Source organism: Myotis myotis, unplaced genomic scaffold (assembly GCF_014108235.1).
Source record: "Myotis myotis isolate mMyoMyo1 unplaced genomic scaffold, mMyoMyo1.p scaffold_m19_p_55, whole genome shotgun sequence".
NCBI lineage: Eukaryota > Metazoa > Chordata > Mammalia > Chiroptera > Vespertilionidae > Myotis > Myotis myotis.
In genome coordinates this window covers 704469-715828 of record NW_023416363.1, presented here as the reverse complement: position 1 = coordinate 715828, position 11360 = coordinate 704469, and the positions used below count along the sequence as shown (strand labels likewise).

General features: G+C 47.5%; 1 protein-coding gene across 1 annotated transcript; it reads left to right on the top strand.

Moving 5' to 3' along the window:
* Nucleotides 1-1080: 1080 nt before the first annotated feature.
* On the top strand, nt 1081-9134 carry PRDM7 (PR/SET domain 7; the record flags this gene model as incomplete). Its single annotated transcript, XM_036311476.1, is given in 8 exon segments — nt 1081-1130; nt 3200-3356; nt 3952-4053; nt 4253-4524; nt 4947-5014; nt 6126-6319; nt 7315-7328; nt 8793-9134. Coding segments are annotated over 8 exon segments (1199 nt in total), but the record flags the coding sequence as incomplete, so codon positions are not given.
* Between the last annotated feature and the right edge of the window lie 2226 nt (nt 9135-11360).

The window sequence follows — 11360 nt, the reverse complement described above, 5'->3', positions numbered from 1 at the left end:
GGAGACAGAAACATCAATGTGAGAGAGGAACATCCATCAGTTGCCTCCCGTGTACACCCCAAGAAGGATCAAACCCGAAACCTTTGGTGTAAAAGATGATACTCCAACCAACTGAGATGCCCAGCCAGGGCTAGGCCGCTCGACACAAATAAAAGAGAAACATGCAAATTGGTGTCACTCTGCCAGGCCCATCAGCCAATCAGGATACGCATGCAAATTAACCCAACAAAGATGGCAGTTAATTTGCATAACCAGGGCAGCCGATGAGGGAAGACTGAAGGCTGATTAGGCTTGGCTTCTCCTCTGTGGCTGGATCAAAGGCCTGGGACCCGGGTGCCAGAGGAAAACTAGTGCCAGCAGCCAGGGGAAGGAAGGCCTATTGCGTGAATCTTCGTGCAACGGGCTTCTACTTTAAATATATATATTGAACAGAGGATGAAGTACAGATGGGGTTTTGTCTATTTTTTTAAAATATATTTATTGATTTCAGAGAGGAATAGAGAGAGATAGAAACATCAATGATGAGAGAGAGCCATCGATTGGCTGCCTCCTGCACACCTGGGGGATGAGCCCGCAACCCAGGCATGCACCGTTGGCCGGAATAGAACCAAAGACCATTCAGTCCGCAGGCTGACGCTCTATCCACTGAGCCAAGCTGGCTAGGGCTATTTTTAAACATTTTAAGAAAATTAGCTGATGCTCCCAATAAAAGCATAAGCCTAATGAAACCTCAGAAAACATTTTCCAATCATCCTTCGTCTGTCCTGGGATTACTCTATAATTCAGAATTCTGAAAGATAAGAATCTCCAGATTTTGAAACAATTACCGACCAAAACTGATTTCTCACCCGGCAGGTGTGGCTCAGAGACTCAGTGTTGACCTATGAATCAGGAGGTCACAGTTCGATTCCCGCTCAGGGCACACGCCCAGGTTGTGGGCTCGATTCCTGGTGTGGGGTGTTCAGGAGGCAGCTAATCCATGATTCTCTATCATCATTGATGTTTCTATCTCTCTCTCCCTTTCCCTCTCCCTTCCTCTCTGAAATTATATATAATTATTGATTTCTCACCATCTTTTAGCTAAACCTTCTTGGGTGGCCTTCAGAGTGGAACAGAATAAACATCAGAAGGTGAGTATTTCCCAAATCCTGTTGAAAAGAAAATCTTCCTCCTGGATGCAAATGCAGGGAAGAGGAGGAAAAATCACAGTGCACCCTGGGAACTGCCACCTTCCTTTCCTGACCTCTTCAACAAAATGACCAATATCATCTTAGTCGTTAATAACATCAGCAACAATAGTAGCTACCACGGGTTTTATCTTCACAATGCTTCAGACTCTATGAATTCTACGTGAATAAACTCACTTAAACCTTAACACAACCCTATGAGGTAGGTACTATAACTATCACCATTTCTGATGAGGAAACTGAGGTTTCAGACATATACAAGTGTTTGACTGTATGTCTGAGATCACAGTATCCGTGGTCATGCAATCTAATCCATAGCTTCATCTCAAACCACTTACAAGCTCATTAAAATTTCCATAGTTTTATGCACTTTCCACTGTCTCATCCATACATGATTACATCTTTCACTGACTGATGATTCCAAACGCAGTTCTTCTCTGCTATGCTGCAGTGAGAGATACACTAAGACTTCCGACTTGCAGAAGCTCACTGACATATAGGCAGTTTGCACGGTGCATGGACCCAGATGAAGAAGGATATAGCAACCCCAGCATCAGAGCCTCCCAGTCAAATAAAAGAAAGCATCTCTCAACTCTGGGGAGCTTCAAGTTTGACGATTCAGAAATAATTAACAATAAAGTGACTTAGGAACTTCATAGAGATGACACACTATTCAATAGAAGCTCATCTGGAACTGGTTTTGAATGCTCATTCCAGCCAGAAGAAGTATGGCTTCTTTCTCTGAGCTCTAATTAGGCCAGTGTCATCTTGTTTGAATCATTGGCTCCGCCTGCCTACCTCTGCATTGTGAGCTCTTTGGTTCACACCAGATTCTTCTCTTCTCAGAAGTCCCAGGCCCAGCTCAGGGTCCCTGAAGACCCCCTGAATGTTTGCTGAAAGAGTGCTTTCAAATTTACAAATTAAACTAGAGTAGGGTCAAAGAATAATGAAGATAAATTACATGTGATTTCAAATATAGAGATGGCTGAGAGGTACATTGATAGCAGGACTGTAATCTTACATTCATACTGTATCAAAGTGCTCACAGAACACTTTGGTGAACATCATTATATTTCATGTTCATTATAACATTAAGAATTAGCATGTTATAGGTCAGGAAAATGAAGAGAACTAGCTAGTAGCACAACCTTATTCAAACAGAGAATTGCTGGGAACCAACTAATCTAATTACAAATATTCTTTCCATGATATAGTAAATTGCACATTTTAGCATAATTTCCTTTATTGTCATGATAGGTTTCTGCCAGCCATTTCTTTTTTTATAAAATATGTTTTTACTGATTTGAGAGAGAGAGGAAGGGAGAGAAGCATCAGTGAGAGAGAAAAACATGGATCAGTAACCTCCTACACAGACCCCAACCTGGGAACTAACCTGTAACTGGGGCATGTGCCCTGACCGGGAATGGAACCGGCAACCCTTCAATTCAACCAACTGAGCTACACCAGCCAGGGCTCTGCCAACTATTTCTTTCTTCCTTTTTTTCTTAATCCTCACCCAAGGATATTTTCTCATTGATTTTTAGGGGGAATAGAAAAAAAGAGGGAGAGAAAGAGAGAAATATCGATGTGAGAGACACACATAATGACTGGTGGCCTCCTGCATAAGCCCAGACCAAGGCCCAGGCCAGGGAAGAGGAGCCTGCAACCAAGGAACTCGCGCTTGATGAGAATTGAACTCAGGACCCTTCAGTCCGCAGACCGACACTCTATCAACTGAGCTACACTGGTTAGGGCCCAATTATGACTTATTCTCCTCCCAGTATCCTTCACTCTCACTGTTCTATAAAAGAAAGAGCCTTAAGGCATGGGTTCTAGTCTTCGATTCAAAACCCACATTGGCCATTTCTTTTTCCTCTAATATTCATACTTCCCAGGTATTTCGAAGAGTTGTTGAAGTGTTCATTAAAGTCATCTATGTCAAAATATATCATAAACCCTACAAAATTAAATAAATGCATATTACCTTTTAATATGTGACTTTCACACTGAAGGCAAAGTCCAGGGCGCCATTAAGTACTGAGTCTAGTTTGAAGGAATTGTCAGGAACAGCAAATTTGTTGACCACAAGTGGCTCAGAGCAGACCCAGAAACCAGTGCCCCCTCCTGGAGAAGCAAGTACTTCCGGACAGCACCCTAGATCGAAATTGGGTAAGTTAAATAATTTGGAGATTTCAGTTCCACTAATTCTTCTAGAAAGGCTGATCAGTATAGCCTAGGTATGTGGGGTGGACTTTCCATAGGCCTGGATTTGAAACTGGAGTTAGCACTGAAGCTTTGAGCTAATCTTACAAACTCTCTGAACTCCTGAATGCTAATGTGTAAAGTGAACATAAGGAAACATGGGGCACATATAGTTTGAAAGCATTAAATTATATTTCAAACAATTGACACATACAAGTTGTCCAATAAATCCATCTGCGATAATAGCAACCATATTATCTTGGTGTTGTGTGCCCAGGTCTTTACTCAGTGCCTAACACATAATGTGCCCTCAATACATACTTTATGAATGACCAAAGCTTGGAAGGTTGAACCTGATAATGGGATCATCTAGAAACTAAAATTGAATCAGCCACCGGTAGTCAGTGTGGAGTGCTAGTCTTTTAGTTAATGGAGGAAAATACCAGATACTATAATAGAACAGGTGATCATTTGATGGGAGGACATTGTGTGTTTTCTGATAAGATAGGGACTCATGTTCCAGACCTCATCCCCTCAGTTCACCTGCTCTTCTCCCATGTAGACCTCAGGAGAAAGCAGATCGAAGTGAAGATGTATAGCTTACGAGAGAGGAAGTGTCGTGTCTACCAAGAGATCAGCGAGCCCCAGGACGATGACTACCTCTGTAAGCTCACCCTCACCAAGGAGCATGTTATGTCCTTGATGCAATAATTTCACCTGGTCTTTGGGTGCCCAAATCATTCCCTTCCTCTCGTGACCGGGAGTACAGGATTGAGGCTCACTGATGTGACCTCTTTCCGAAGCTCTTCATGTCCAGGAACATGCACTGCACCCTGACTAATCCCTGTTGCTCTTGCCTCCAGATTGTGAGAAGTGTCAGAACTTCTTCATTGACAGCTGTGCTGTGCATGGGCCTCCTACATTTGTAAAAGACAGTGCCGTGGACAAGGGGCATGCCAACCGCTCAGCCCTCACTCTGCCCCCTGGGTTGAGAATCGGACCATCAGGCATCCCTGAGGCTGGGCTTGGAGTGTGGAATGAGGAATGTGATCTGCCCGTGGGCCTGCACTTTGGCCCTTATGAGGGTCAGATCACAGAAGATGAAGCCACAGCCAACAGTGGCTACTCCTGGCTGGTGAGAACTTTACCTCTTCCCTGTCCTCTGGCTTCCCGTCCCTCCTGTGGCTTGGGGGGCCCCACCTTCTACATGCTGGGACATGGCTGGGGACCATATGGTTAGTCAGCTCTGTGTACTGGGCGGACTTTGCATGAACATGGAGCTCCTCTCTGAGGATCAGAGGGTAAATGGGAGCAAAGTGGTACAGACTCCTCCCTTGTGGGGCTCCTGCTTAGTGGACAAATCGACTCCGACGTGTAGATGAGAGTAAGAAAAATATCCTGTGATCACCATTGGCAGTTGAATCACCATGCAGGCTGAAAGAGATTTGATGACAATAGAGTAATTATTCTATTATGTACACACAACCACACACACACACACACACACACACACACACACACACACACACAGCCTTTAACTTCTTTTCTGAAATGCAGATCACCAAAGGGAGAAACTGCTATGAGTATGTGGACGGAAAGGATACATCTCAGGCCAACTGGATGAGGTAAGGTCACTAGGCTTCTGGGTGCCAGAGAGGACACTCATGCCTCACAACCCACACGTCTGTCCTTCCCATCATGCCTCCCTAATGGTCTCCCTCAGTCCTCTGTTCCCCTTTTTTCTCCATACAGTGATCTTCAACATCAAGAGACATTTAGGAAAAGAGGAGGTAAAAGTATAGCATATGTCCTCAAAATACAAGTCTCCAGTTTGGGCACTGACTGGGAAAACCTTGATGACCCTGGATTACTCTGTGATTTATCTAATGGACATTAGTTAAACACCTACTATGTTCCAGTTTAGAGGAAGGAATTCATTACTTACACAGATCACACAATCCATGACCCTAGGGAGGACTTACTGCAGATGGACATGAAACAACATTTTATTTCATTAATATTTAACTATAATTTTCCTATTTTTCAAGAAGTGCCCAGTGCCCAGATAGCCTTAATCCAAGGATAGTCTAAACCTGTGAGGGCAGCACATCATCCCAGCCTCAGTTCTAACTACAACTGGGTGTTGGAGCCGGCAGAGTAATAGTGCTCACGGCCCTTTCCTGCGGGGCTCTCTTGTATCAGGGGACACAGATTATGAATAAACTACTATTGTTCTCTGTTATTTTTCTAACACAGAGAGACCTCCACGTTTCTGTGGGAACCTGGGGGAGGCAACTGAATGATGCCTTCAATAAAGTGTGGGGAGACTCAGGAAAGGCCTCTGCAGAGAAGGTAGACTTGGACTGAGTGTTGAATGATGTGAGCTGATCCAGAAGCAGAGTCCTAGATCAAGCCCCGAGTTCTGCGGTGTGACACAGAACCTGATTTAGAGCTTAGAGAAGCTAGAGGACACCGGGTTTGATGGGGAAGTCTGGAATGAGGCTTTGGGAATGACATTAGGCAGGATGAGCACTGTGAGCAGGACTTAGAGACAGGAATTCACATGACATTGTGACAGAGGCTCGAACATTGAACAGAAGTTTCCCCAGGAGCATGGGTGTGGGTGCCATCAGAGCTGAGGGCCTTAAGCGTCAGTGAGGAGCTGGACACAAATATGACAGGTAGCAGAAATTCATCACCTGTGATTTTCTTTCCTTTCATCTGCCTCAACCCCAGGTACGTGAACTGCGCCCGGGATGACGAAGAGCAGAACCTGGTGGCCTTTCAATATCACAGGCAGATTTTCTACCGAACCTGCCGGGTCGTGAGGAGGGGCTGTGAGCTGCTGGTCTGGTATGGAGAAGAGTATGGCCAAGAGCTGGGCATCAAGTGGGGCAGCAAGTGGAAGACAGAGCTTGTGGCCGGGAGAGGTGGGCACCACTCTTCTGCAACATGGAAAGAAAGAATTCTTAGAAGTTTTCAGGGTCCAACTCTCAAGTGGAGTAAAATCCACTCTAGAGTCAGCAAAGCTTCAAATCAGATGCTTCAGAAATGGATGACTCATCACATAGGTCTTTGATTCTTAGGAACAATTTTAATATTTTTATTTTTGTTCTAATTTTTAAAAATATGCTTTTATTGGTTTTAGAGACAGAGATGAAGGCAGAGGGAGAGAAATATCAATCTGCTGCCTCCTGCATGCCCCCTACTGGGGATCAAGTCCACCACCCAGACATGTGCCCTGACCAGGAATCAAACTGGCTACCCCTGGATGAACGGGACAATGCTCAACCAACTGAGCCACACTGGCCAGGGCCAATTTGTGTTCCATTTTTAAAAAATACTTCATGCACAAAATGCACAGCCTCATATAGTGCTGAAAGGGTTAGAGGCAAAAAAAAAAAAAAAGTTTTTAGGCACTTAACCAGCTCTCTCACCTAGGTGGTTGTTTGTGGGGGTTTTTTTTTTAAACACTTTTAGCTGTTTCTTCTTCACTTACTGCATATTTCTAAATGAAATGTGTGTGTTAACATGCATTCATTCATTATTTCAGTGACTTGTCATGTGAATTCCTACTCGGTGCCACACAGGGCTCTGGGAGCTGGAAAATACAGATTAACACGATGTCAGAATCACTGCTCCTGAGCAGCTGGCTGGTGAAGGAGGGAAACCCAGGCAGATATATGTGCATGTGCTTAATATTACACAGTGATTAGCGCTTCGGAGAAAACGGGCCCAGGACTAGTGCCTAGGGATCAGTGTGAGGGTAGGGTGTATGTGTCGGATTCCAAAGATCAGGGAAGGGCTTTCTCCGGAGACAACATTTACAACAGCTGTGGCACAGGGTCCTGGGCAGAGGGAGCAGCTGGTGCAGGGAAGGAAAGGGGTGCGGTGTTGAGCTGGCTGAGGGCTACTCCCGTCTCAGTCTCAGTACAGAGGGTGAGAACGGAGGTTGGACAGATGCCTAGCAGCCTGGAAATACAGTGCCTATGACCCAAGCTGAGATACTGGGGACTTTCTTGAGTGAGACGGGACAATTGGGCAGTTTTCAGCTGCAGAGTGGCATGTTCTAAAATTATGCTTTGTGAATTTTTTTGGAAAATAAACTTCAGTGGGGAATCCCCTCCGAGATTATTTCAACTCCAAGTGAGAGAGGAAGGCGGACTGGCTGGAGAGGGACGGGAATCGGGAGTGTAAGAAGCAGGTTGGGGAAATATTTTTGTTGTTGTTATTAATCCTCACCAGAGGATATTTTTCCAATGATTTTTTTTAAGAGAGAGTAGAAGGGAGGTAGAGAGACAGAGAGAGAAAGACATCAATAGCTTGCCTCCCACACACCCCAACCAGGGCTGGGGATTGGGCTTGCAACCAAGGTACATGCCCTTGACTAGAATTGAACCCAGGACCCTGGAGTCCCCAAGGCGACGCTCTATCTACTGAGCCAAACTGGCTAGGGCATGGTTGGGGAGATATTTTGAAACAGGACTTCCTATTGTATTTGAAATAGGCTAACACTGAAAGAAATCAAGTAGGAATACTGTGAGAGGAAAGACATATTTCCGTTTTATGATTTGTGGAAAACTGAGAGAGAAGCAATTGCTAGTTGGGGCCTATGGTTCCTCTATTTTTAAATGTTTTTAGTGATTTGAGAGAGAGAGGAAGGGAAACGAAGAGAGAGATAGAAATATCAACATGGATCAGTTGCCTCCTGCTGGAATAGAGCACAAATCCTGGGCACGTGCCCTGACCAGGAATCGAACTGGTGACGTCCTGGTTCATGGGTTGCTGCTCAACCACTGAGCTACCTGGCCAGGCCTGTGGTTTTTCTCTTTAACATGACTTAGAAGATACATGTATATGGAAAGGACACAATAGTCCCACCCATATAAGGAGTGAAATGGCTTCTATGGTCCTTGATCTGTAAGACCTTTTTTCTTTTCAATCCTCACCCCAGGATATTTTGCCATTGATTTTTAGAGAGAATGGAAGAGGGAGGGAAAGACAGAGAGAAATATCGATGTGAGAGAAACACATCGACTGGCTGCCTCCTGCACACGCCCTGACCAGGGCCCAGCCCGGGGAGAAGCCTGCAACCAAGGCACATGCCCTTGCTGGGAATCGAACCCAGGACCTTTCAGTCCACAGACTGGGGCTCTATCCACTGATCCACACAGGCCAGGGCTGTAGAAAAGAATTTTGATATGGGGTCTCTGGATTTCTGAAGAAGATGAAGTGCAGACAAAGAAAAAGAAAAATAGACTGTGAAGGAACACTTTGTGGGAGGCAGACCTTCCACTGTCAACACAGTAAGAATGATTCCGGGGACAGGTCTTACCAGGAGACAGAGCGTACGGCACAGGCAGCCTTGCCCACACCTGCCCTGACCAAAACTTTCTCCTTCAGCAGAACCAAAGCCAGAGATCCACCCATGTCCCTCCTGCTCTGTGGCCTTCTCCAGTCAGACATTCCTCAGCCAACATGTGAAACGCAATCACCCCTCTAAGATTCTGCCAGGAGCACCTGCAGGAAAACACCTCCAGTCAGAGGAACCCGGCCCAGAGGGTCAGAATCAGCAGCAGCAGCAACATCCTGGTCCACATGGCTGGAATGACAAAGCTGAAGGTCAAGAGGTCAAAGGAACGTCCAAACCTTTGCTTAAAAGGATCAGGCACAGGGGAACTTCAAGGGCCTCTTTCAAGCCTCCCAACAGACAAACAGGGAGCTCCAGTGAGCGAGAGAGAATAATGGAGGAAGAGCCCAGCACAGGCCAGAATGTTAATCCAAAGAACACAAGCAAATTATCTGTGGGAGTAAGAATGTCAAAAATTGTAACAATCAAGCCTGGAGGGTGTGGGCAAGGCTTCAATGATGGCTCACATATCAACACACACCAGAGAACATACTCAGGGGAGAATCCCTATGTGTGCAGGGAGTGTGGGCGAGGCTTTAGAGATAGGTCGACTCTTAACAGACACCAGAGGACACACTCAGGGGAGAAGCCCTATGTTTGCAGGGAGTGTGGGCGAGGCTTTAGAGATAGGTCGACTCTCATCAGACACCAGAGGACACACTCAGGGGAGAAGCCCTATGTGTGCAGGGAGTGTGGGCGAGGCTTTAGAGATAGGTCGACTCTTAACAGACACCAGAGGACACACTCAGGGGAGAAGCCCTATGTGTGCAGGGAGTGTGGGCGAGGCTTTACAGATAAGTCACATCTCATCACACACCAGAGGACACACTCAGGGGAGAAGCCCTATGTGTGCAGGGAGTGTGGGCGAGGCTTTACAGATAAGTCCAATCTCATCACACACCAGAGGACACACTCAGGGGAGAAGCCCTATGTGTGCAGGGAGTGTGGGCGAGGCTTTACACAGAAGTCACATCTCATCAGACACCAGAGGACACACTCAGGGGAGAAGCCCTATGTGTGCAGGGAGTGTGGGCGAGGCTTTACACAGAAGTCAACTCTAATCATACACCAGAGGACACACTCAGGGGAGAAGCCCTATGTGTGCAGGGAGTGTGGGCGAGGCTTTACACAGAAGTCAACTCTAATCGTACACCAGAAGACACACTCAGGGGAGAAGCCCTATGTGTGCAGGGAGTGTGGGCGAGGCTTTACAACGAAGTCAGATCTCATCACACACCAGAGGACACACTCAGCGGAGAAGTCTATTTTTGCAGGGAGGGTGAGTAAGTCATTAGCCCTAAATCGCACCTCAGCAGCTGTAGGTCAAGTGTAGGCACCACATACCTCATACCGCAGCTCTGAGGGGGCTTCAGAGGAAGACTGCTGGCCCCTTTCCCTCCCCAAGAGTGTAATTAGTACAGAAGTAACTGGTCAAACATCCTCCACTTTCAAGAGGAGAGGCAATAGACAAGCAGTTCCTTAAGTGCTGCCAGGATGTCAACACCAATGTCCCCCATGGGTGTTTTTTTTGCCTCGTTTTAATAAAGTTTGTGTCCAGACAAACCTGAAGCCGACATGCCTCATTCCTCTTATCACTGAAAGCAGAGTTCCAGGAGGGCCTCAGAGAACCCTCAGCCACAGACCTGAACCCGGGAAGGCGGAATCTGGCGTCAGTCCAGTGAGGTTCCTGCCAGGGAGAGGGATTGAGACAGACTCACCAGGAACGGGAATAGCCCCCACCAGCCCCTTGGCTTCTCCTGGCTCCTCCCCTGATTCCTCCGACCTCTGTAGCCTCAGAGGTGAAAGCCAGGGAGGGCGTGTGCAGGTGCGTGTGTGCCCGTGTGCGTGTGTGCGCATGTGCGTGTGCGTGTGTGTTGTGTGTGTGTGTGTATTTGTGCGTGCGTGTGTATGCCCCTGCACGCACCTGTGCTGCCTCAGTCTGGGCACTGGTCGCCCTCACCCTTCTTGCTGCCTCTGTAGCATCGGCATCTCGCCTGGGGCACAGCATGTGGGCGCCAGGTCTGTCCACAAGGGTTTGAGTCTCAGCTCTGCCTTCACTACTGTGTGACCTAAGGCAAGACCCCCAAGGTCTCTGCCTCTTTCCAATCTATGAAGTGGGAGGGTGACCTGGCCTTTGGAGTGCCATTCAGAGTGGGGTCAGCACCAGCGCCTCTGGCTCAGGGTGGCTAGAACGCGCGTCTCTCGGTGAACAGCGTCTGCCAGGCCTTGAGGTGACAAGGGAGGCAGAGGGCGTGGGGCCCGGGAGCCAGTTCAGAGCTCGAGCAGCCCCACTGTTCTGCGTGGACTCGGCTGCCTGAGCAGGAGGCGTGGGGTCAGGCATGGGCCTCCCCCCAAGGCCACCCCCTCCCACTGAGGCTGGGCAGGCGGCACCGAGAGTGACCAGGACACAGGCCCTCGCCACCCTGCTGAGAGCTGCTGGGTGCACCTCACCTCACAGTGTGTGCGACGCCCACCTCGCAGCAGCTCCTGGTGCTGGCCTTGTACCTGGGTCCGCGGGTCTAACCCTCCCCTGACCCGTCTGAAATCCTTAATTGCACGTT